This window comes from Ipomoea nil, unplaced genomic scaffold (assembly GCF_001879475.1).
Source record: "Ipomoea nil cultivar Tokyo-kokei standard unplaced genomic scaffold, Asagao_1.1 scaffold1407, whole genome shotgun sequence".
Classification (NCBI taxonomy): Eukaryota; Viridiplantae; Streptophyta; class Magnoliopsida; order Solanales; family Convolvulaceae; genus Ipomoea; species Ipomoea nil.
In genome coordinates, this window is record NW_017617835.1 from 2755842 (window position 1) to 2781293 (window position 25452).

At 34.1% G+C, this 25452-nt stretch overlaps 3 protein-coding genes and 1 non-coding gene across 6 annotated transcripts; all 4 read left to right on the forward strand.

The window, feature by feature from the left end:
• The first annotated feature begins 3307 nt into the window (after positions 1–3307).
• On the forward strand, positions 3308–6816 carry LOC109186929 (probable acyl-[acyl-carrier-protein]--UDP-N-acetylglucosamine O-acyltransferase, mitochondrial). 3 transcript variants are annotated; one of them, XM_019337125.1, is made up of 11 exons: positions 3308–3428; positions 3530–3627; positions 4166–4290; positions 4385–4493; positions 4594–4686; positions 4775–4891; positions 4988–5071; positions 5333–5437; positions 5606–5692; positions 5811–5946; positions 6321–6816. In XM_019337125.1, exons 1-10 carry the CDS (start codon positions 3326–3328, stop codon positions 5928–5930), a joined length of 1041 nt encoding a protein of 346 aa, XP_019192670.1. In that variant the 5' UTR covers positions 3308–3325; the 3' UTR covers positions 5931–5946; positions 6321–6816. The 3 variants fall into 3 exon arrangements, with proteins under 3 accessions (XP_019192670.1, XP_019192671.1, XP_019192669.1); XM_019337126.1 differs by having other exon boundaries at positions 5811–5942; positions 6346–6816; XM_019337124.1 differs by having other exon boundaries at positions 3309–3428; positions 5811–5942.
• Positions 6817–7351: 535 nt separating this feature from the next.
• Positions 7352–7423, forward strand: TRNAQ-UUG. Its single transcript has one exon. It is a non-coding gene; the product is annotated as a tRNA-Gln (tRNA).
• Positions 7424–10895: 3472 nt separating this feature from the next.
• LOC109186930 (transcription factor MYB1R1-like) lies at positions 10896–12666 on the forward strand. The gene is made up of 3 exons (XM_019337127.1): positions 10896–11350; positions 11621–12057; positions 12394–12666. Exons 1-3 carry the CDS (start codon positions 11005–11007, stop codon positions 12502–12504), a joined length of 894 nt encoding a protein of 297 aa, XP_019192672.1. The 5' UTR covers positions 10896–11004; the 3' UTR covers positions 12505–12666.
• Positions 12667–21376: 8710 nt separating this feature from the next.
• LOC109186912 (1-aminocyclopropane-1-carboxylate oxidase 1) lies at positions 21377–23291 on the forward strand. Its single transcript, XM_019337101.1, has 3 exons — positions 21377–21517; positions 21619–21845; positions 22630–23291. The coding sequence occupies exons 1-3, from the start codon at positions 21416–21418 to the stop codon at positions 23210–23212; spliced, it is 912 nt and encodes a 303-aa protein (XP_019192646.1). The 5' UTR covers positions 21377–21415; the 3' UTR covers positions 23213–23291.
• The last annotated feature ends 2161 nt before the right edge of the window (positions 23292–25452 follow it).

Sequence of the window (25452 nt, forward strand, 5' to 3'; positions counted from 1 at the left end):
AAGTTTCAAGTAAAACAATAACACAGTGTAAGATATGCTTTCTAGAGACTTTGAAGCCATCTTCACTCAGCTTTGTCTCAACCTCTCCACCAGATCTCAATCTAAGCTTTTTTGGTCTTCCAACCCTTGCAGAATAGATAGGTGGCAGTGGGGGTTCTGTGCTAACCAGATAAGTTTCCTTGGAATAACAGGGATGAACATAATTATAGTGTGCTCCTTGCCCATATTTCTTCCAAATACAACAGATGGCATGCTTGCAAGGAATCCCAGTCAAATCCCAAACCCTACATGAGCAAGTTTTCCTTTCCAGATCCACCTGATGTTGGGGCCCATATAACTGTTGCACCTCAAATTTGAAGAAGTCACTTTGAGTGGCCAAACACCCTGAAGCATGCTTCTCTATCTTCTTCAATTTCCCCACAATTGATGGACAAATCATTGACTTCCATTCAGATGCTTTTTGTCTGTTCTCAAAAAACTTGGCCATTAACATTTTCCTTATACTCTCTAGGCAGTCTATGATTGGTTGGTCCCTAGCACCAAGTAATGCTGCATTGAATGACTCACATATGTTGTTTACCAACATATCACAGTGAGTGTGGGTTGAGAAGTGAGACCTAGTCCACTCTGTGGGAGACTTGTCACCCAACCACTGATAAGCTGCTTCATCTAAGACCCTAAGCTTCCTTAGTGCAATTGTATAAGAATTCCTAGTTGTTGCCCTAGCACATTCCCACAGAGCATCCTTCAATGCCTTCCCTTGGAAACCTACAACTTTCATGTTTGAGTGCAGATGCCTCACACAAAACCTGTGCTCCACACCAGGTATAATTTCTTCAAATGCTGGCAGCAATCCTTTCTGCTTATCACTTATAAAGGTAAACTCCTGTTCTCTATCCTTTGTTATCCCCAAGTCTTCAGCTAGGAACTTTAGAAACCAAGACCAAGACTCCATCCTTTCCCCTTCAACAATAGCATAGGCAAGTGGGAAAATACTGTTATTAGCATCAACACCCACTGCAGTCAGGAGCATCCCACCAGATCCACTTCTCAAATGACATCCATCCACACCTATTAGAGGTCTACAATGTCTGAATCCTTGTTTGGAAGCATCCCAGCAAATGTACATCCTTATGAATCTTTCCTGGCCAGTAATCCCATCTTGCAAGTCACTCAGCTTCACCTTATACCTACTCCTAGGGTTTGTCCTGTCCATTTCAGCACAGTAGCTCCATATCTTCTTGAAGTTGTCTTCAGCATCACCAATTCTCTGTTTCTTGGCTTTCCACATTGCCCTGTAGGCTTGTTGATCACTTAAATAAAACCCCTCATCACTTGTAACTGTATCCCTGAATTTTTTCATCATCCATTCAGGGTTGTTATTCAGTTGTTTGGCCCACCTCTTTGCAACCACAGCAGCTTTTACCATTTTGTTCTCCCAAATCCAAGAACAACCTTCATGCACATTAACCATGTACAAAATCCTCCAAGCATGTGAGTGCAACACTTTCCTCAGTCCTATTCTCCAAGGACAACCATCCTGTGAGCACTCAACTATAACCCTCAAAGCATCATTTCTAACAGTTCTGATATCTTTCCCATTTTTGAAACCATAATTCTGCACTGCTTCTCTAAATTGTTTCTTAGAAGCAAAGGTCATGCCTAATTTAAACTCTGGATCACTCATGTCAGTAGCTTCTCTGAACACAGGCCATTTACTTTCCCCATCACTGTCAGATTCAACTACAGATGCATCATCTGAAAACTGAATATCATCCCAATCATATGACACAATTTGACAGTGTTCTTCCTCTTCTTTTGTTAACTCTGGATCAATCCTGGTTAACTGTGCTTCATTCATGTTCACCTCTGGTTCATTCATGGTTAACTCTGCCTCACTCATTGATAACTCAGCGTCACTCATTGATAACTCTGCCTCATTAATGGATAAATCAGCCTCATTATTCAAACACTCAACCTCAACCTCTAACTCACTTTCCAATTCACCCTCAAACTCAACTTCAGCTGGAAAAAAAATCATTTTCATCCATAGTTTCTACCCAAATCTCCAACATTTTACCTTCATCCTCTGCTTCTCTTAGACAGTTTTCTACATCTATATCATTTTGTAGTAACTTACAAATATCATGTCCACCATGATAAATGTATGCTCCTATTGAAGAATACCCTAGATCTTCAATCTTATCCTTAAAGAATTGTATACAGAGATCCTTAGCTTGCACCTTCTCATAGATTTCTACATCACCCCCCATGTATTTAGTTTCACCTTGCCAATTAATTACACCATTATGGAAGATAAACACATGAAAAGGGCCAAGATCCTCTCCTGTAAAGCAGCTAAATAATAAAATAACTACATAAACAGCATATAAGTACTCCTGAATTAATTTTCAAACACAGACATAGTGGTCCCACATAGCTTAGCATATACACAGAACACAACAAAGGCATAAACATTTTGGTCCCCACAAACAATAATATATCAACAGATGCCACAACACCCACTCAGCACTCAAATGAACACCCAACTTTAAGCTTAATCTGGTCCCCACATGTAAGTTTCTGAGAATATTTAAAGCACAATAACAACTGCTGAAAACACTGAACTGAACAATCAACTCCAATCTCAAAATTGGTCCCCACATGTAGGTTATTGAGCATATTTAAAGCACCCTCACACCCCCTACCAAATTCAGACAACTTAAGTAAAGTAAAATGAAATACTTACCACTGACAGCCATTAAAGTTCCTCGTATGCAGCGCGTCCTTCTTCCTGAAATACTTCCTGGTATGCAGCACGAGGGTTTCTTCCTTCGTCGATGGAGTCTGAATCTCTTCACTGGAGGTTTCTCTCAACTCAACGTCCTCTTCACTGGTGCTTCCTTGCTTCTTCGATTCAATTAGGTTTCACAGGTCGGGTTATCGAAGGGAATTCATCAATTAAGCGGGTATATTCCAATTCATTTGGGTCGGGTAGCTTCAAGGTCAACAACCCGGACAGACCAACCATATTAGCAACCTGAAATTCCTTATTTGTCCCTGCCAAATCAGAGAAATGTTTGACTACCATCTTTCCGGTGAAAATTCGCCATTAATTTGGCCGGCGTGACCAAAATTGATAGAAATCGCATAATTAAGGTACTACATTAACAGTTTTAATAGTCAAGTGCTGCAATTAACACACCACTAATAGTCAATGGACCAAAATTGAAATTTTCTTATTTATTTTTTTCCCTAAATAGTTTCTTGGTGGTCCTATAAGTAAATTTAAATTAGAATTAGACCCTCAAATTTTGCGAGTAAAATGTGTTCACTTCTCTGCGCCCGCAGCCAGCGGCAGCTCTCATTCGCTCTCAGTCTCAAAGCATTCTCTCTGCCTCTGCACCGGCTTTCATCTACGGTGGCGCGTAAAGCTCCCCCCCGGCAAACACCCCTTCTCAGTTCCCTCTCTAGTTATGAATTTCTGAAACTTCAAGAATTGAAATTCTAATCATTTGTTTGAATTCAGATGTTTCGGAGGACGATAAAGCTAAGGATACTGCGGAGAAAAAACCCACTTTCGTTCACCCATCTGCACTTGTCCACCCCAGTGCCGTTCTTGGAGAGGTACACGATTCTTCTTCTCCTTCTTTTTGAGGTGGGGTGGGAGCTTAGATTTTATGTACATTTTGTGCTGTTTTTTGGGGAGTATATCATCAAAGAAGAAGTTGCCCATTGTAGGAATAATTGAAAAGTTTTCATTTTTATTGATCTAATGCTTTGCATCTCCATATTTTAAAGCAAATGTGCAATCTTGATCACCAGAGATAGTCATAGTATCAACTTGAGACATGGGTGTCCAAGTAATGACACATATGAACTTAAAAGAAGTGAGTTACTCCATAGATTTTATGATATTCTTGTAGATAGATTGTGTGTTGTATTGAGAGTGAAATTATGATATTAATTTTGCAAGAAATTGACATAGAATTGATCAGGGTGTTTTTTTTTGTCCTTTGGGATTTAGTGTCATATAACAATCACATTGTCATTTTTGCTGACTTAATTAGTTTGTTTCTTGAGGCCAACCTTAATGTTAGATGTTGCTTCTACGTGAATCATAGCCTGTTGGCACAGTGGTAAAACAAGTGTTGTGCGTGTGTAGGGAGTGGCGATCGGTCCATTCTGTACCATTGGTGCTTCTGTGAAGTTGGGGAATGCCTGTCAGCTATACCCTGGGAGCCACATCTTTGGAAAGACTATTCTTGGGGAGAATTGTACTTTGATGACGTATATTTGAAGCTTCTATCTATCTCCTTTAGTAGATCATATTTCGTTAGTTTTGGTTCTTCCTTTCAAAGTTTAACATGCCTATATCTAGCAGTGGTGCTGTGGTTGGAGACGATCTTCCCGGTTACACCATCATTGGGAGCAATAATGTAATCGGACATCATGCTATTGTTGGTGTAAAATGCCAGGATTTGAAATATAAGGTTCATGTCTTCTGTTTGGTGCACTTTGAATATCAATTTCTCTTAATCACAATTTTAAACGTATTTGTTTTATTGTTTTTGTTGTTTTTAATTGCTTTAGCTGGGGAGTGAATGCTTCCTCGAGGTTGGTGATAATAACGAGATCAGGGAGCATACATCCATCCATCGATCTTCAAAGCCTTGTGATAAAACGGTATGCAGCATGCTTGTTAATATTTGAAAACCGACAGAATGCTTAAGTTCGTGATATACTTATGTTCTATTGAGAACTAACTAAGCAGGTCATAGGTGATAGCAATCTTATTATGGGCTCTTGTCATATAGCTCACGACTGCAAAGTGGGTAACAACAACATTTTGGCGAATAATACACTTTTGGCCGGGCATGTTGTAGTCGAGGTAATTCATTGCAATAAGGTGGAGCTTTGTTTAAGAATAACAATTTAAACGAAGGAGCTTTGTCTTAATAGGGATTGAATGTTTTTTTTTACGTAGGACTATACCCACACTGCAGGAGCCACGGTGGTCCATCAATTTTGTCATATTGGTTCATTTTCCTTCATTGGTGGTGGCTCGGTGGTAAGATTATTTTCTAATGTTTTCCATGTTGAGCATATAATATATATAAACATAAATGTGCAATCCAACTATCAGCTTAAGCTTTTTGTTGAGATGAAGCACATGCTTTAATTTGGTGTCAGAGCTATGCCAAAGGTCATGGGTTTGAATCTCCGTGTCACCGGAGACTATGGCCCACGTGTTGCTTGGAGCCCATCAAAAGTAAACTTTGAATATTGGGAAACTTTTCATTTTACAAGGCTGATTATCTGCACATTCTAGGTTTCCCAAGATGTTCCAAAGTACACGATGGTGTCTGGTGAAAGAGCTGAGCTTCGTGGATTAAATCTAGAAGGTCTTCGTCGCCGTGGATTCTCTGTGATGGAGGTTTGTTTAAACCGAAGAAATTATATGTATATTGTTGAAATTTTTCTGGAAATCACTGTTCGGGTTTAATTTACTAGTTGACAGCAAATGTGCTTTGCTATAGTCAAATATATACCGGCAGTAAGTTATAAGGCTGTCTTCTATTATATTTTTCCTGCATGGATTCAGATAAGGAGTCTCAGATCTGCTTATAGAAAGATATTCATGACAGCTGGTGCTGATTCCGGGAGTTTTGAAGATCGACTAGCTGAAGTGGTATTAAATTACTCAAATATTTGCAACTTAAAGTGTGTGCACGCTCATATATATGTATACGTGTGTATAGATGTATGGATGTATGTATTTACGTCAAAAGACGGCCTTAAATTTTCAGGAGCAGCATGAGGAGCTGATCCTTGTGCCAGCTGTTTCCTCTATGGTGAAATCTATACGAGATTCTTTTGTGGAGAGTCGTCGTGGCATTTGCAAGTTCCGAACTTGGAATGAAACTTAGCATCTTTGCACTGTAAGTCTATATACACTTTTTTGCCGCACAAAAATCTATAGTTCATTTCTTTTTATTTGTACGAATAACAACACAACCTGAAGCTACATATATAAAACGCATCAAATACCCGGGTTCGAATAATCGAATCCTCAATGGAGGAGGATCTTAGCCTTGGGGCAAAAAGCAAGCACTCAGACCCTGTGTCCATAAGGCACATCCCGCGATTTACCTCCTCTCGCAATTCCAGGGGGTGAGGGGCCCTCAGGTTTAGGCATTTAGGGTTTAAACCTAAACCTATATATAAAACGCATCTTCATTGTCGGGAATTTCCAATCCTACCCTATTTGAATGTTCAGAATTGCATTGATTAGGAAGTTCGTTTGCCTCTTCTTGCAGATTGCATTGCTCGTATTTGCCTTAGGTGTAAATTTTGGCTTGGTGGGAGCATCGAGGTTTTAAACGAGACCATCTTTACTACTTCTACACAAGGAAAGATGGAAAGATAACATACATGCGCCCGCTGTACTCGACACAAAACCCGATGGCCAATTGCCCATCTGGTGTAGACATGTTTATCTCGATCACAATACATATCAGCGCGAGTTCAGAAAATTGACAGATCAAAGTTTCGAAGGACTTCATGTATCATATAAGTCTTCTTGGACATACTTTTCAACATCTTTATTGTGATCTCTATGTGAAGGCGTTTTTATTTCATGGTTTTCATAACATTCGGCATTGTTTCATAAAAGCAAGGTTCATTCTTGGCTTGTAGATGACAGACAAGGTATTTTCATAGGATTTGTGTGTGTTTCTATGATTCAAACCTTGGAACTTTCTTGGTGTTGTTTCTCTTATGTTTGATCTTGTGGAGCTTTAGAAGTTACTGTTTGTCCACTAAACTTTGAATGAGAAAAAGTTACATTTTTCGAAAAGTAGTTGTTGGAGATTTGGTCGGTAAAATCAAATGTGGTAACAAAAGCATATTTGCGCTCTAAATGTGGCAAAATTAATAATTGGATACCAAACGTAAAAAATGAATAATAGTTAAGGGACAAAAGTGATAATATCTTGATCAGAAAGCCATTTACCTATTAATCTATTATTATATTTGTCAATTGTCAATTTCATATGGGATAATGATAATGAATGTAAGAAGGATATTATTTTCTAGTCTAGGAAGATAAGGATAAAATGCATTAAAATAATTGATAAATTTTCACTTTTGGGTCTTATGACTAATTGTGATTTGTGACATTATTTTTAGTTATTAATTTTTAATTTGACCATATTTATTTCTATGGAGCATGTAATATATAAATGGGAAAATGATCAAATATGTCCGCAACTTTTATCAAAACAATCATTTTTTTTTTTTTGGGGAAACTTCTCAAAATAATAGTTAAGTCATCAAATTTGAAGCAAATGGTTCTATGGTGTAGTGGTTAGCACTCTGGACTTTGAATCCAGCGACCTGGGTTCGACTCCCGGTAGGACCTAATAAATTGCTACTGTGGGGTTTTTTTTAACCCAACGGGGCGGTGATTTACACCCAAAAATTCAAATTTGAAAAAACTTCTAAATAGATTCTTAAATTTACAAAAGTAGTGTAATTGAGTCCTTGTTTTTAAAGTTACCTTCAATTAACTAATTTAAAATAAGCGGTGAGTGATTATAAAGGGTTTTTTTAACAAATAAATTTTTTAAATTTATATTGAAGTACACATGACTTAATTTATTCAAATAAAATAAATTAACATTAGCAATGCGTAAATAAAATTTTATTAATGTTAATAATTTTTTTGATAAACTAATAAGTAATATGCATTTTAATACACTATATAAAAACGTCACTTATTAAAATATTATTATAAATCATAATAAATTAAAATATTACATATTTATCATCATTATTTATTTTTTATTAACATAATTTTTAAAAATTTTACTTATCAATTTGTTCTAAATTTTAGGAAAATTTTTATTAGAACTAAAATTTTCTACAAATACTAATTTATAATGGTACTTAATTATTCTTTACATTAAATTTACAAGATAAGATAGTAGTAAAGTGGTAGTGAGTGCCTTCTCTATGTAAGGGGTTAGGCATTCAAATTTTGTTATAGGCAAATATTTATGTATTTATTTTGGACATATTATATTAGTGGTAAAAATAATTAATTTTAAATATTTATAAAATAATATATGGTTGGCATGTAAGTATGATGACATGGTAAAGATGATGTTAGCAGCACATCAGCTATTGTTCTTAATTGTTTCATTTTTTAAAGTATATGGACTAAATTGAACAAAATCTTTATATCTTTATATAATAATAATAATAATAATAATAATAATAATAATAATAAAGCAGAATCTAACTACAAAATTTTCCCTCCAAAGTGTGAATGCATTTAGATTATTTTAAAATAAAAAAATATAATTTACAAAAATAAATAAATAAATAAATTTTGAACAGGCGGTTCAAACCGAAACTGGAATCAGCATAAATGTGAACGAGAGCCGAATAGATTTATCATTTACAAACGGTGTTTATAAATCTATTCGGTTCGGATTTTCATTTATTTTGATTCCAGTTTCGGTTTGAACCGCCAGTTCAAAATTTATGGGAAAAGGGTCAAATAGGCCCCTGAACATTACTCAAGGAGTCAATTAGGCCCTTGAACTTTCAAAAGTTGCAATTAAACCCTTAAACATATTATTTTAGAGAAATGGGGCCCAAAAACCGATTGGTGACCTACAATTACAGGTCAAAAGGATTCCGGCGACCTTCCGGTGAACCTCCGACAACATTCCGGCAAAATGTTCTTCGACGTCATTTGGCTGCCATCTCCGGCGAAGGAGAAGGCAGACCAACTGCTTTGGTCAGCCTTTTCCTTCGCCGGAGAAGGCAACCAAACTGGTTGCCTAGATGGCAGCCAAATGACGTCGGCGAACGTTTCGTCGGTTTTTTGCTGGAATGTTGTCGGAGGTTCGCTGGAATCTTTTTGACCTATAATTGTAGGTTACCAATCGGTTTTTGGGCCATATTGCCCTAAAATAATATATTTAAGGGCTTGATTGCACATTTTGAAAGTTCAAGGGCCTAATTGACTCCTTGAGTAATGTTCAGGGGCCTATTTGACCCTTTTCCCAAAATTTATTTATTTATTTATTTTTGTATATTCTATTTTCTATTTTAAAAAATAACTAAATTCAACAATTATTTTCTTTTATTTATTTTTTTTCGGTTCTGAATCGTAACAAGAACTGTCTCTACTGTTTCAGTTCGATTACTATAATGTTCAGTTCGGTTCAAATCGAACCGTTGTCATCTCTACATATAAGCAATAATTTGTTGGAGAAGAAAAATATATGAAATAATTATTTTAAAGGTAAAAATGTCTAATGGTACCCGGGTTGGACTTCCATTTGGAAGGTTACGAGTTCGAGCCTCAGTGGAGGCGTTATTGGTTCTTTGTGTTTCAGTAGGTTGAGAAAGTATATGAACAGATACTACAATGTAATAGGGCCAGTAACATTCAAAAAAAAAAAAAAAAAAAGGTAAAAATGTCTATTTAACATCAAAGGGAAAAAACTGTCACTTTTAAAATAATTAAGGGAGCAAATGTGAATACATAAATAATCCAAGGAGAAAAAGTGTTATAAGCCTATAATTTAGAGAAGAAAAGTGTCATTTTCTCATAAATATATATCATGTAAGAATTTTTTTTTAAAAAAAATAATGACTATATATATATTTGAACCATTGAATTCCAGGGGATCCCTCGATCTGCGCTATGATTAAACAAAAAAAAAAAAAAAAAAAAAAAAAGAAGGAATAATTTAATAATACAGATAATATCATTGTGGAATTTAGAAAGAAAAAGTTGAACATTTTATCTCGTGTGAGATAAGGTTGTATTTGTTGTTTCCTTGTCTTTCTTGAAAGAAAGAGAGGCCAGTTAGGTTGTTGCTTTCTTTTTCAAGCTGGATAAAAAATATCCAACAAAAAACAATCAACTTCCATCCAATCATATATTTTCTCATTCTTTGCATATACATCCCAATATTCTCATAAATCACACTTCAACTATATATTCTAAATGTGATAATATTATTTATTAATCGAGTCGTTAGAGATAGTTGGTAAGTAAATTATTATTAATGCAATTGTAAAATTGATTGATTATTTCATATACATATATTAAATACTTAAATAGTGAGCTCTGGATCTGTTTTTTTTTTTTTTTTTTTTTTTTTTTCAAGTAAGAATTAAACTTGCTACTAAAGGTGAAATTTCTTTGCCCCCACCCCCGACCTGATAGAATAGTAAAGGGATAAATCAATATATGACTTAGTGGCTCATTAGGCAATTGTTATGTCGTGGAACCATGTCCACCTTGCATGCTCATAATTACTGAACTCTATGTTCATAATTATAAAACTCTATGTTCATAATTTTTGAACTTCATATTCACAATTATTGAACTCTATATTCACAATTACAGAACTCTATGTTCATAATTACTGAACTCTATGTTCATAATTTTTGAACTTCATATTCACAATTATTGAACTCTATATTCACAATTACAAAACTCTATGTTCATAATTATAGAACTCTATGTTCATAATTATAGAACCTTATGTTCATAATTTTTGAACTTTATATTCACAATTATGAAATAGTTTTAGAACTGTGTCCACCTTGCAAGGTGGACACGGTTCTACAGCATAATTTGCCCTCATTAGGTAGGGCGCGAGGATCATAGTGCAGGCCCACAAGGAGCCCACTAAATTAGGTAAAACTTTCACACGCAACTGTTAGGTTTCAATCATATGTCTTTGCCCGTAATTTACCACCTAGAAACTAACTGAGTTGCCTATAAGGTGTTGGGAATAACTTGAGAAATAAGAGGGTGTCTAAAGAATAGTGGCATAAAACCTGAGGGAGTACAAGTTAAATTATCCCATTTTAAATACCTGTCTCCCACTACACCACACCTCTCTCTCTCTCTCTTCATCATCTCCATTTTTTTGTGAATGTTATGAGGATGATTTAGGTAGCTTCTGAAAAATGGGAAGAAAATGCTCACTTTGTGGAAGTGCTGGCCACAATTCAAGAACTTGCACCACTCTCAAACCTTCCCATCATCATCATCATCACCATCATCATCATCACAGCAGCAGCAGCAGTGTTAATGTGGGAGGGCTGAGGCTTTTTGGAGTTGAACTTGAAATCTCTTCCTCTTCTTCTTCCTCTGCCATGATGAAGAAAAGTTGCAGCTTGGATTGCTTGTCTTCTTCTTCATCTCTGTCTTCTCCCCACTTTTCTGCCAATGAAATCTCTGCAGAGAAGACATCTCTTACCTACCCAGCTTCTGATGCCACCATTTTTGAAGCTAATAAAGAAAAGAAGAAAGGTACTATAGTAAGGATTCTATTGTTCTAATTGTTAGTATCCAACGTTTGCCACAACGCCAAAAGCTATACGTAATAGTAAATGCGCAACTTTATTTCTTTATATTTGTGTAGCATGCATCCCGTGCTGGACTGGCAACAATCTCTTAGTTACCTGGTGCTGGACTTGGCCCTTCTCGGGCCTCTGCCCAACACTAATCATGCTAGGATAGATAATATTTAGTATTATGTGTTAATGATAGTGATTAATGTTGTGTGGGTTTTTGGAACAGGAGTTCCATGGACAGAAGAGGAACACAGGACATTCTTAATTGGACTAGAAAGACTAGGAAAGGGAGACTGGAGAGGGATTTCCAGAAACTTTGTGACTACAAGGACTCCAACCCAGGTTGCCAGTCATGCTCAGAAGTATTTTCTCAGATCACAGAGCGGTCTAAATAGTAACAATAACAGCAAGAATCGCCGCCGTGCTAGCCTCTTCGACATGGTGGAGCTGCACAGCATCAAATCACAGCAGGAAGAAGATGATGATCAAGAACAGACCCCAAACAAGCACTCTTCACCTTCTTTCTTGCAGGCTCATGATAATAATGCAGCTGGAAAAGCCCTCAATTCCAGGGTTATAATGTCATCATCATCCACTGGTTCTTCTTCATCAAATGCAGTTCTTGATTTGGAGCTCACCATTGGAGCTCCCAATAAGAATGTGGGCAACAATAATACCTTCTAGCTTTCTCCATTGCACGTACAGCTCATCTGGTCGACCAATCTGTTTGTTTCAATTCGTGGGCACCCACAAAGTGTAGGGTTAGTTTGATTCCTACTAGCTGGGAGGTATAGGTCAGAATCGACTTATTACAGGTACCAGTGTACAAGCACTTTGAAAAATCAGTAAACCGTTAATTGGGCACCTCCTAGGTCGGTATGTATGTATGTAGTTTGTGTATCTTCAATAGCATTGTGGCTGTGACCATGAATTACATTCTTGAATTCCACTAATCTTCAATTTGTTTGACTTATTAATTAGGAGCTTAATTTAATTAATTTGCTGAAAATTTTCTCCATTGCACAGCTCATCTGGTCCACCAATCTGTTTGTTTCGTCGGCACTCACAATGTGTAGGGTTAGTTTGATTCCTACTAGCTGGGAGATATAGGTCAGAATCGACTTGTTACAGATACCCGTGTACAAGTATTTTGAAAAATTTGTAACCGTTAATTATCTAGGCACCTCCTAGGTCGGTATGTATGTAGTTTGTGTATTTTCAATAGCATTGTGGGCTTGTGGCTGTGACCATGAATTACATTATATTCTTTAATTCCACTAATCTTCAATTTGTTTCACTTATTAATTAGGAGCTTATTTTAATTAATTTGCTGAAAAAACAAAGGGCTTGATACTTGAAATAACCTAATTTATGCACTTTAATTAAGACTACTTTATGTTCTCTCTGGAAAAATTTTCTGTCATTTTCACATAGTACATTCACTTTTAAGAGATTGTGACCAATGTACCAACCTGGATGCAGGCCAGGCCTTGTTAATTAAAGCTAAGCCTTTTCACCTAGACAAGTATATATATATATATACTCCTATATACATATTTGTATGTATATATGTATAGATCTGTACTCACATATATATATATATATATATATATATATATATATATATATATATATATATATATATGTTCACATGCATGTTTATGGTGTGGACTGTGGAGCACATATATTTGTCTGCTTCTCACACCAGCATTTATGTGTTCCACATTTATTTGTTTCCATATCTACAAATTATATATAATGAATTTATATATCCCTATTATTCTTAAGTAGTATTCCATCAACTAAAAACCTATATTATACTTGGACTATCAGTTAAAAGTTTAAACTAATAGTTAAATTACAAAATAAATTTAGTCATACGTCATCAACTAGATTTGGTTGTATTACATTATTTTTGTTGGGCGGAGGCTTGAAGGGCTAAGTCTTGCATCATGTCATCGAAAGATAGTGCTGACTGTTATGCAAGTATAAGAAAATAAAGTTGCGTCTTTGTTACTTGCTATAAGTTTTGACACACTGGTAAGCGCTTCATCTATTAAAAGCATGTTGTGCAGTTAAGCGGCAAAAATTAAGGTTTTGTAAGGGTAAAGGTTATTTTATGGATTTTTTTTTTAATGATATCTTCTATTTATGGATATTGTTGCATGCAAGTTAAAGGACAAGAGGGGGGGTTTATTTACTTGTTTTCTTGTGATTCCATTCAGACGTACAATTCCTAGTCATCATTTCTGTTTGTTACAGACTTGGACCATTTGGAGCAGGACCAAAGAGGAGACTAGAACCTTTCCCTGTAAACTTGGGAAAAATTCTTATTATTAGACCCACAATCTCAATCATTGTTCTTATTTGATTTGATGTGGAGCATTTTGGATCGTCAGATCTCACCTTCAAACACTTCACTTTACCCTAAAAGAATTTATTTTATTTTATTTATTAATAACTTAATTTTCAAGTTTTGTCAAACTACTATACATATCTATGCACACAAAATTTTCACCATCACTAATCGGTCAAAGACTCACAAGTCACACCTTTCCGAAAGTAAATATATTATCCGAAGATAATAAACTTTAACAAAAATTATGAGAAAATGGGTAAAAACAAGCTCCCTAAGTGAAATGAATAGTGCAGTTAAGTCCATAACTAAAAAAAAAAAAAAAAAAAAATCTTTAAACTGAAAAATGTGCAATATAATCGAGTGCAAAGTGACATATTCAACAAATTACCGCTAATGTTATTTCAAAAAAAAGTAAAAAAAAATTACCGTTAATGTGAGGGACACAGGACTAATGTGAATCTAGATATAAAAATTAGGAATAAGGGTCAAATAGGCCATCGAACTGCACCTAATAATGCAATTAGGCCATCGAACTTTAAAAAGCAACAATTAGCTCCCTGAACTAACTAATTCTATTCAATTAGTCCAATTTGTAGGTTTTGGAGGTTATTAGCAGGTCACCCCTAATTTATAATATTTTTAAAAAATTATTATTTAAAATACTTATTTAAAATTTAAAAAAAAAAAAAAAAAAAAAAAAAAAGATACCGTCTGCCGGAGACGAAGAAACCTTCTTCGTCTCCGGCCATGGAGACGGAGTTAATTTCTTCGTCTCTGGCCGGAGACGAAGAAGGTTCCTTCGTCTCCGGCCAGAGACGAAGAAGTTAACTCCGTCTCCATTGCCGGAGACGAAGAAACTCTTCGTCTCCATGGCCGGAGACGAAGAGTCTCTTCGTCTCCGGCCATGGAGACGAAGATATTCTTCGTCTCCGGCCATGGAGACGAAGATATTCTTCGTCTCCAGCCAGAGACGAAGAAGATTTCTCCGTCTCCATGGCCGGAGACGAAGAAACCTTCTTCGTCTCCGGCGTGTCAATCTCTGTTTTTTTTTTTTTTTTTTTTTTTTTTTTTTTTTTTTTTAATTTTAATTATTAATATTAAATAATTATTTTAAATAATAATTAATTTTTTTTTTTGAAAAGAGGTAACCTGCTAACAACTTGGAAACCTACAAATTAGACTAATTGAATAGAATTTGTTAGTTCAGGGACCCAATTGTAGCTTTTTGAAGTTCGGTGGCCTAATTGCATTATTGAGTGCAGTTCGATGGCCTATTTGACCCTTATTCCTAAAAATTATATATATACTATAGACACACTAGATAAACTAAAAAATAAAAATAAGTGTATGGATATATTATCTTGTATTGGTTTAGGTGGTGGTAGGAAGTTATGGATTGGGTGATCAAGAAAGTTGCACATGTTCTCAACAAAAAAGAAAGTTGCACATATACATTATCGGCTTTTTGTTAATATCGTTGGGATATATATAAAGCTGTGAGGAAAGCAACCTGAGACAACCCACATCAGGACACTTTATGGACCATCTGTAATATGTTGTGCAACACGACAACTGGTGCTTGTAAACAAATCTATGTTCGATCCTATACAACCTCAACATATCCTCTCCGATGTTTCAAAAGAAGTGGATATTATTTAGTATGTGTGTGTGTGTATATATATAGGATTATATGAGAATAAATTTTTAAGAGAAAATAAAAAATCAATCTCAGTTTTACATCTCGAAAAATCAGAAGGATAAAATCAAATTAAAAAAAAAAAAAGTGCGGTGGTATTTCGTAATTATCATTAATTTTACTATGTAAACTTTTTTTTTTTTTGAATGCACTATGCAAACTTGAAACACTAAAATCTACACTTCTCAAAATTTTCACGTTTACACATTTAGTATTAACATATTGCACATTTAGTATTAAAAGATTGAACTTACAAAAATGCAAGAGTGCATTACACTTAGAGTTTATAGCTCTTGATATTTTTTTTTAAAAAAAATTTATCCAAACTTGCATATTTAGTTGTTACAATTGTAACAGATTCAAAATTATATTGTGGGTTTTTTTTTGGAATAGAATAAAATTATTTTTTAGAAATTGTTTCCAAATGTTTGATTAAATAAAATAAAATACATATTAATATTTATAATATTTGTAAATAATATTTAATTAAATAAAATTAGTTTGGAAGTTATTATTGAAAATTGTTTGAATAAAATTAAAAATATTTTAATATATTGCTTCTAAATATTTAATTAATTATACAAAAAGTGTATTAATAAAAATTAAAAGGCTTTCAAAAAAATAAAAATAAAAATAAAAATGAAAAGAGTTGTGGTAGAGTGATTATATTCCAATCCTTTACATAGGTACATTTTGGTAGATTCATGCATGCTTGTTATCATAATTTCTAGGTATCCTAGCTAGCTAGCTATGAGCTATCTAGGGTTTTTCTCATCAAATATATAGTACGGAGTACTATCTAATTAATTTCTCTGACTTTTGGCACAAGTAAAGGGGGACAAACAAGCTGTTGTTCTTATGCCATGTATCATTGTATATATTGCTAGTAAGCTTATTATTATTATTTTTACAGCGACCTGCCATGGCGAATAAGCTTATTATTATTATTTTTAATTGTTAAATATTTCAATTTTTATATTATTATTATTATTATTATTATTATTATTATTATTATTATTATTATTATTATTATTATTATTATTATTATTATTAGATATCCAAGACAACAAATATAATTATGTGGCATTACAATCACTTATAACCTAAATGTTAAGTGTAATAACATGTGAAATTAGATTAATAGCATTTTTTTTTTCAAATTCAGGTGTACTGTCTAATTGAAGCTTTTTCTAGTTTGTATGCTTAATTAATTAAACTTTTATGAATAATTAATGAGTTTATTTGATCACTCTTAATTGTTTGACTTGGTAAAATAGTTAGCTTATCAGTCAATTTTGGCTTATTTGATCATTATTAATTGTTTGACTTGGTTAAAAAAATCAATATAAGTGTTTGGTTAATTAGCTTTTTGTAACTCTAAAATGTTAAAATTCAAAAAGTTGCTCAAAGCAACTTTTTCAATTAGCTTTTTGAGAAAAGAAATTATACCAAACAGTTATTAGCTAAAAGCTAATTTACCAAACACCTTTCTACAATCAGCTGATGTTATCAACTAGTTATGTCATCTAATTAACTCAATCAGCTAACAGCTAACCGCTATCAGCTAACGTTCATTTACCAAACAGGGCCATGAAAAATTAAATTACAAATAATTTTAATCAAGTCTCGTAAAAAAGAACTAGACATATAAAAATGGGACAAAGATAGAATATTTATTGAATATATATAAATTAAATATTTGTACGTGTTTAATATATGAATAAATATTCATTGAGTTTTAGGTAATTAAATTAGCAACAATATAGGCATTGTGCAAAAATAAGTATCAAGCTAAGCAAGATATATGTCCAGCATTAAAATGACGAATATATTAAAATATATCATATTAAAGAAAATAATAAAAAAAAGTAATTTGTAAAATTTATATATATAGTCGAAAGTGTTTAATAGAGTTAAATTTTAAACAAAAATATTTGCATAGAAACAATTTCACATCTACGGTAGTCTTGAAGTTAGTAGAAAATGTATAATTTTTTTTTATATATATAATAAAATAATTAGTCAATTTTGTTTCATAGATTTTTTTTTTTTTTTTTTAATTTAGTTGAGAAATTAGTAGAATATGTTACTTCAAAACCTAAAACTTACATATACATCTCTCATCAAATTGATTTTATATCATAAATATAGTGTTTGAATTATAATACCGATAGAAAATTTTGTCTTATCGATCACATGCACACATATTAACCAATATTTTTTTTAATGTTTATTGCATTAGGCTCAGCTCGTTTGTGAAATATGTAAAATATTAAGTTGCAAAAGTGGCATGGGAGCTTTGAGGCTCCTATAAAAGGAGTCTTAATGCTTCAATTTAAAAATTAAGATTGCCTATTCGTTGATGGGCAAGCCAGCGAAACTAGCTCTTGTTATTCAAGGAGTTGAAATGGCTCTACAGTAATATATATATATTTTTTTTTAAATATAGAAGTGTTTTGGGGAAAATCATTCTCAAAAACACTAAGTGAAAATATTGTAAATTGCAATGTTTGTATTTTCAGTGGTTCAGAACAAATTGTTGCTTCAAACTGTTGAATAAATAAATACTTTCTTTAGCATTTTGATATTTGGGTTACATCATATTTACCAATCGCCCAATATCTTTTGGTTAAATTATAATTAAAATTTTTAAATTTTTATTACATCAAACTTCCTTAAATTAGAAATTTCTTTATCCACAATAATTTATTCAACAATAATGGTTGAACTAAATGAACATTGAACGCCAAGACCTTGTGGTCTAATGGCATCATACTCCCATATGGGAGGTTGTAAGTTCAAGCCTCAGTGGAGGCGTTATATTACATTGTAATAGAGTTAGTGGCGTTCAAAAAAAAAAAAAAAGAACACTGAGCAAAACACATAAAGGACTAGTACCGTCGATTCATCTATTGATCTTGTATATATGTGCATTCATTAAATATATTAGAACCCTTTGTAACAAAAATACTTGGTTACTATTTTAAAAAAATTTAGTAACAATTATAATGAATCTCCTATATTACATTGTATTCATATACTATGAGTTACATATTTAAATAAACAAATTCGACATTAAATTACTTATGTATGAACTTTTCATATATAATCTTGCATTGATATATTTTTAAATATTTATTTAATTATAAATATTGAACATTAACTCATTCGCGTAATGTGCGTGTAAAACTAGTTGAATGATAATAATGACAATACTTTTTTTTTAATACAATTGGGCATTGTTTAGATGTATCCCTTTGAGAAAAAGAAGTAAATAAAAAACTTAACCAAAGTTAATTTAATAGGGTAAGTGCATTTGTGTATTAAAAAAAAATCTACACTTTTTAAAGAAAAAGATATGAATTATTTAATTTGGATTGAAAAGCATAAACTTAATGATATACTCCGTAACATTTATCCACAACTCGATCTTTATATAAGATGCTTCTTAGAAAAAATAATAATTGATCGTCGGTTCCAACCCAAACTCAAGCCTATTAATTACACAATTTAGGCCCATACCCGGAAAATCATTATTGTGTGGACCATAATCCACACAAGCTGTATGAACCATATTTTATATATTGTAAAATAATGTACATTCAGTACAAATATAATATATTTTTAATATATTAAAAATATACATTATATTCAGGAGATGTACATTATTTATGTATTGCGTGTACATTATATTATATATGTACATCCAATACACAAATAATGTACATTTAGTATATTAAAAATTAAAAATGTACTTTTTGTTATGGTCCATACAACACTGTGTGGATCATGATCTATACAATAATTTGCCCCCAACACAAGTAATTTATATCATGGATCGGAGTCCACTTAGCATTATGGATTATGGATTGAAACAACGAGGTATAGAATCTATATTCGTAAGGTACATAATTTCATAACACAAAACATAAAAAATCACAACACAAAACGCATAGCATAGCATTATGGACCCAGTTAGATTGAAAAGACGATGTACAAAATTCAAACATAATTTCATAACATAAGTCACAAAAAATCATTACACAAGACACAAACGCATGTCATATATTTACTTATTTTTCAAATTTGATTTAGGTACATAATTTGTGTTCATAGATACAAAACTTCACAACACAAGACATGTAAATTAATAACGTAAGACACAATTATAAATTTGTTTTAGGTACATAATTCATACTTATAAAATCATAAGATACAAAATTTAATAACACAAAATAAAAAAAGTCCTAACATAAAATACAAACACATGAACCAAGTTCAAGTGCAGTGTGAACCCCGCCCCAACACATATAGTATACCAATTGTATGTGCAGATACATGCGAAAAGAGAGGGCGGCGAAGGACGGTGGACGGACATGGCAGCCGCCGGCCGGAGAAAATGGCGTCGAAAGCTATGAACCGATCGATAATTGGTAATTGTTAATCATTACCCGGTTAGCTCAAGATCATCTTTAAATAATAATAATAATAATAATAATAATATAATTTCAATACTGGTGGCGCTGTAGCAGTTCATGATTGAAGGGAAATAGGAATTAACAAGCCAAATTGAACTCAAACACCACTCCGATCGGGTTACTTGTATTCTCACTTTTTACTTTTGTTATGGGAATCAAGAAAAATAATCTACATAAACATTTGAGTGTAGGAAGTAAATTTGAGAGTCCCGAGTCTACTTGCTATATTCTAATTTATTGTCTACAAACATGACATGAATCACATGATTTGATTAATTCAGAATAAACATAAATAGAGGTAACTTCAGTTGAGTCAATAAGTTAATTTAATAATTACATTCTATGAGAATTGTTTATTGACTTTCTTGATTTGAACTGATCAACTATAAACAATTGATTTATTATATTGTGATCTTTTACCAGTTAAAATCATGACAACGCTCATATGCCGTGAAATGATAAATTTTTCTTTTTGAAAAAAGGAATGACCAATTAAGTCATAAAGTCATAGATTCAAAGATTAAAAAAAAAACAAAGATATATGCTTATAATATTTGTTGAGTAAAGGTTAGTGATAATGACCCAAAAATTAAGCAATTGATGATGATGATCTGAGGCTGCTGGTCCAACAGTCAACTTCGAATTATCGAGAATTCAATACCAAAACCAAAACCGCCCCCAGTTTTTAGCAATCCAATCAACTACAATTAAACAAAAATCTATACCAATTTGGTATGAAATGTCTCATCACTCTCTTATTCAACTTCAACTACTAAAAAAGCCCTACTTGACATGTAAATTCCAATGAGATGGAGAATACTCTCACATGCACTCGACCGCATTTTAATTGATTTAGTTTAAAGTAAAATTGACAGTCAATTTTAATGATAATTACCGTTTATAAATTTAAATAAAAGAAAAAGAAATCAATAGCTCACTCTTGACGAAATGAGATAGAACATGACATGCATGTATGCTTGGGATAAAAACTGGCATAAAAATTAAGAGTATGTATAATATTATTTCAGATATATCTCGTAATTTATCCTTTCACTAAAATACTAGAACAGTGACACAGGTGGGAAGCTTTCGAGTTTGGAGCGCAAACCCTTTCGAGAATAATCCCACATGGAAGGGTAACATTATTGTGCTCTAGATGCATCTTATCAGGGAAACTTTCCTGCAAAGTGAAGTTAAAATGTTTGATTAGTGAGGCAAATATCACCCATTCATCTTCTGATTCATAATCTAAAAACTATAAATAAAACCCCAATCACATGGCTGTTCATGAACTGAACCTGGATCTCTTTGCTACTCCCAATGTACTCATGAATAATCTCTTCTTCTTTTTTTTTTTTTTTTTTTTTTAACTGCAACTGTCATTTCTTGAAATTTTACTGACACCAGAAAGAATTTTCAACCCTCTTTCCTGTGGCTATATATAGCCCTCATTCACACTTGCTTTTCCATTCATTCCTTGATAGAGAAATGGAGATCCCTGTTATTGACTTCAGTAAGCTAGCTGGTGAGGAGAGAAGCAAAACCATGAAACTTCTCCACCATGCTTGTGAGAGATGGGGATTCTTTATGGTATATATAAAAACTATAGTGCCCTTTGCTCATCTTAATTATATTGCAGTTTCTTGTTGGTAGCTTTTTTTGTTTTTTTATTCCAGTTTGTGTGTATGTAGGTAGAGAATCATGGAATTGACAGAGAGTTGATGGAGAATGTGAAGAAGATGGTGACACAGCATTATGAAGACAGCTTGAAGGAAAGGTTTTATGCCTCAGATGTTGTCAAGTGTGTGGAGAATAAGAAAGAGAGTATCAGAGATGCAGACTGGGAAAGCACTTACTTCATTTGGCATCATCCAACTTCCAACATCAATGAACTCAAAAACTTTCCAAACAACTTTAGGTAAGTTCACCACTACTATTTCATTTTTTATAACCAAATTTACTGGACTATATTGAACCCCATGGACCCGCCCCCAGCCTGGAGAGGTAAATTGAACTAATTTAGTTTCGAGACACAATATCGAACTGTACACTTCTGCGCATAAGAAGTCCAATTTAAGCCCAAACTTGCCCCAGGCCCATGAGAAGATAAATCGAGCCAATTTAGCTTTGAGAGTTGAGACTCAACCTCAAATTGTACACTTCTATGTAAAAGGAAGCCAATCCAAGCCCAAACTTGCCCTAGACCCATAAAAAGGTAAATCAAATTGTACACTTCCGCATAGAAGGAAGCCAACCCAAGCCCAAACTTGTCCCAGGCCCATGAGAAAGTAAATCAAATTGTACACTAGCTTCTGCGTAGAAGGAAGCCAACCCAAGCCCAAACTTGCCCCATGCCCATGAGAAAGTAAATCATGTCAGTTTAGCTTCAAAACTGAACACCAAATTGTACACTTCTACATAGAAAGAAGCCAACCCAAGCTCAAACCCTCATTTTCGTGGCAGGAATTGAACCCTACCCACTACTGGAAGGAAATCTTTTAAGTGATGTTTCTTATCCACTAGATGAATATCCAAAGAGCACCACTACTATTTCATTGAATGCAAGGAACTTATGTCAAATATAAATGTGTAGTCTCGTATCAGCTTAACCTTTTAGTTTAGACGAAACACGTCTTACGTTCATGCCCCTCACATATAGTGTTACTATGGATTGGCTTAAAATGTATTGGTGAAATTTACAGCAAAACAATGGAGCAGTACATTGAACAGCTGATGAAGGTAGCAGAGGAGCTTTCAGAACTCATGTGTGAGAACCTAGGACTAGAGAAGAACCACATTAAAGAATCATTTTCAGGGAGCAAAGGTGAATCTATTGGAACAAAGGTGGCTATCTACCCAGAATGCCCAAACCCTGAACTAGTTAGAGGGCTCAGAGAACACACAGATGCAGGTGGCATCATTCTGCTGCTGCAGGATGATCAAGTCCCCGGCCTCGAGTTCTTCAAAGATGAACAATGGGTGAAGATTCCACCCTCCAAGAACAACAGAATCTTTGTCAACACAGGGGATCAGGTGGAGATTCTGAGCAATGGAATGTACAAGAGCACTCTGCATAGGGTGTTGGCACAAAATGATGGGAACAGACTCTCCATTGCCACCTTCTATAACCCTGCATCTGATGCCATGATTTCTCCTGCACCAAAGCTCTTGTACCCTAACAATGTCTGCTTCCAAGATTATCTGAAGCACTATGGAAGCACCAAGTTTGGAGACAAGGGCCCGAGGTTCGAGGCGATGAAGAAACTGCAGGCCAATGGGCATTGATCTGCACTCTAAAACATGTGTTTTCTTTCAGTTCTTAGCTTCTTGTGTGTTTAAATGGCCTTTTAATTTGCAGTCTATGTGAAGCTGCTTCATATATAGTTCATGATTGAGGAAATGTTTTGATGGTATGCAAAAGTCACTGGCGGACCCAGGAATTTTTTTCAACGGGGGGCAAAATTTTAAAGTAAAATTGATAACTAGAAAAAAGAAAATGAAACACTTAAAAAGTATAGCCATAAATAATATTGGATATAAGAAAATTATAAAACACATAAAAACATTATATTTTTATTCATAACAAAATATGAACATAATCAATTTGATAAAATAATTTAAATAAAAGATCCATTATAAATCACACATCTCATCTCATTATTAATATATAAATGAAGATTATATTATTGTGTTGAAGCAATATGCACTTTTAATAATAGTGAAAATGTGAAATAATGAGAAAAGATAGTGTTAATAGTGAAAGAATAAGAAAAGGCAATGTTGAAAATAAATGAAGGAGATTCAAACCCGGCCTGCGTCCAAGCCACCCATGCGCCCAGCCAACTGGGCTAAGCCACATTCAGTTGACATTTCTCTATTTTTTAATAGTTATACTTAAACCTCTACTATATATACACATATACATACAAGGGTTATATAAGGGGTGGGGGTGGGGTGAGTGGGGGCAGCTGACCCCACTGCCCCCACTGTAGGTCCGCCCCTGGCAAAAGTATCAATCTTTGAATGGTTCAAATAAAAAAGACTAATGCGACATGCCGCTGATTATATGCAAGTATCAATCTTCTTTTCTGAGTAGCGAGGAAAATTCGTAGCCTAATAATTGAACGGTTCAAACAAAAAAGATCAGACCAATTTGGTATACAAGTTAATTTAATTACATGTGCAGGGCCGGCCCTGGGGCATGGGCAGGCTGGGCCCCTGCCCAGGGCCCATCCCTAGAGGGGCCCATAAACTAAGATATAATAATATATTGTATATTGTATATATTACTTAGTATATATTAGAAAAAATTATTTAATTATTTTTGACTTAATAAATTCTTATGGAAGTCGAATAGATGGAAGATTCAGGAAGAATCGAAGAAAAGAAGCATCAACGCATCGCAAGTCACAACCATTCAATACCTCTCCGCCACAGCAACCGTTCAATTCCTCTCAAGCTAAATAAGAATGGGCAATTGAGGGGTGTGGGGGGCCCTTAGGGTTGGGGATTCAACCTTTTAGGAGGAGAAGAATGGGCAGTTGAGTGAATCGACAATCTACTTTCATAATCCACAAATAACAAATCTTCTCTGCGGTCAGCCGATCCTGATTCTGTTCGCCGCGCCTTCACCACTCCGGTCTACAATTGTAATTTGCAAAGGTATTTTAATTTTTATGATTTGGGATTTTTTTTTTGAAAGCTATGATTTAGGAATTAGGCCGTATTTGTTAACTGTATTGTTGAAAAGTCTATGATTTGGCCATTTAGAAATTGAGATTTGCATAATTGTAGAATGCACTGCATTAGGAATTTGTAGAATTAGATTTCTAAAACCTGGGCACATGGGTAGCTCAACTGGTCATAGAGGTGAAACTTTGGAAGAATGACCAGGGATTGAGTCTCACCAGCGGCAGTGTGGGAGCAACCTCTCAAAGTGAGGGGGACTTATTGTGCGCAGTGAGCACCGGTCTAGCCTCTATGGTTCATGTTCAGTTGAGTCACCATGATTTACATCCTCCCAAATGCTAGTGAGGGGGGCTTCTTGTGCGCAGTGAGCATCGGTCTAGCCTCTATGGTTCATGTTCAGTTGAGTCACCATGATTTACATCCTCTCAAATGCTCTGTCGGGCCGGGGTGTGGGGGGCCCTTAGGGTTGAGGTTCAGCCTTTTGGAAGAATGATTGCTGAAACCTCTATAATTTATTTAAGAATGATAATTTTTAATCGGGATTTTCATGGCTTAGTTTGCAGATTAAATAATTATCCATTTATCCAGAATTCCAAATTCTTAATTGTTAATTGAAATATTGAATAAGCTGTATTGTTAATTGGATAAGCTGTATTGTTGTATCTATTCCTTCTCAAAGTAAAATGGCATTTGTTAGATGCCAAAGTAATTTTTTGGTTTAATTTACTAATTACTTTGCTGTAGTGATTCATATTGTCTCTTTTTAATCTTTGTGGATTGTTCCTGTTGAATGTTGATGTCCAAATATTAATGGGGATTTATTCGGAATTAATTGG

Coding starts and splice junctions, on each gene's coding strand:
- LOC109186912 (XM_019337101.1), top strand. CDS start 21,416: ATGGAGATCCCTGTTATTGACTTCAGTAAGCTAGCTGGTGAGGAGAGA. Junction 21,518..21,618: donor AGAGATGGGGATTCTTTATG/GTATATATAAAA, acceptor GTGTGTATGTAG/GTAGAGAATCATGGAATTGA. Junction 21,846..22,629: donor AACTTTCCAAACAACTTTAG/GTAAGTTCACCA, acceptor TGAAATTTACAG/CAAAACAATGGAGCAGTACA.
- LOC109186929 (XM_019337125.1), top strand. CDS start 3,326: ATGTGTTCACTTCTCTGCGCCCGCAGCCAGCGGCAGCTCTCATTCGCT. Junction 4,892..4,987: donor CCGGGCATGTTGTAGTCGAG/GTAATTCATTGC, acceptor TTTTTTACGTAG/GACTATACCCACACTGCAGG. Junction 5,438..5,605: donor GTGGATTCTCTGTGATGGAG/GTTTGTTTAAAC, acceptor GCATGGATTCAG/ATAAGGAGTCTCAGATCTGC.
- LOC109186930 (XM_019337127.1), top strand. CDS start 11,005: ATGGGAAGAAAATGCTCACTTTGTGGAAGTGCTGGCCACAATTCAAGA. Junction 11,351..11,620: donor TAATAAAGAAAAGAAGAAAG/GTACTATAGTAA, acceptor TTTTTGGAACAG/GAGTTCCATGGACAGAAGAG. Junction 12,058..12,393: donor GAGCTCCCAATAAGAATGTG/GGCAACAATAAT, acceptor AATTTAATTAAT/TTGCTGAAAATTTTCTCCAT.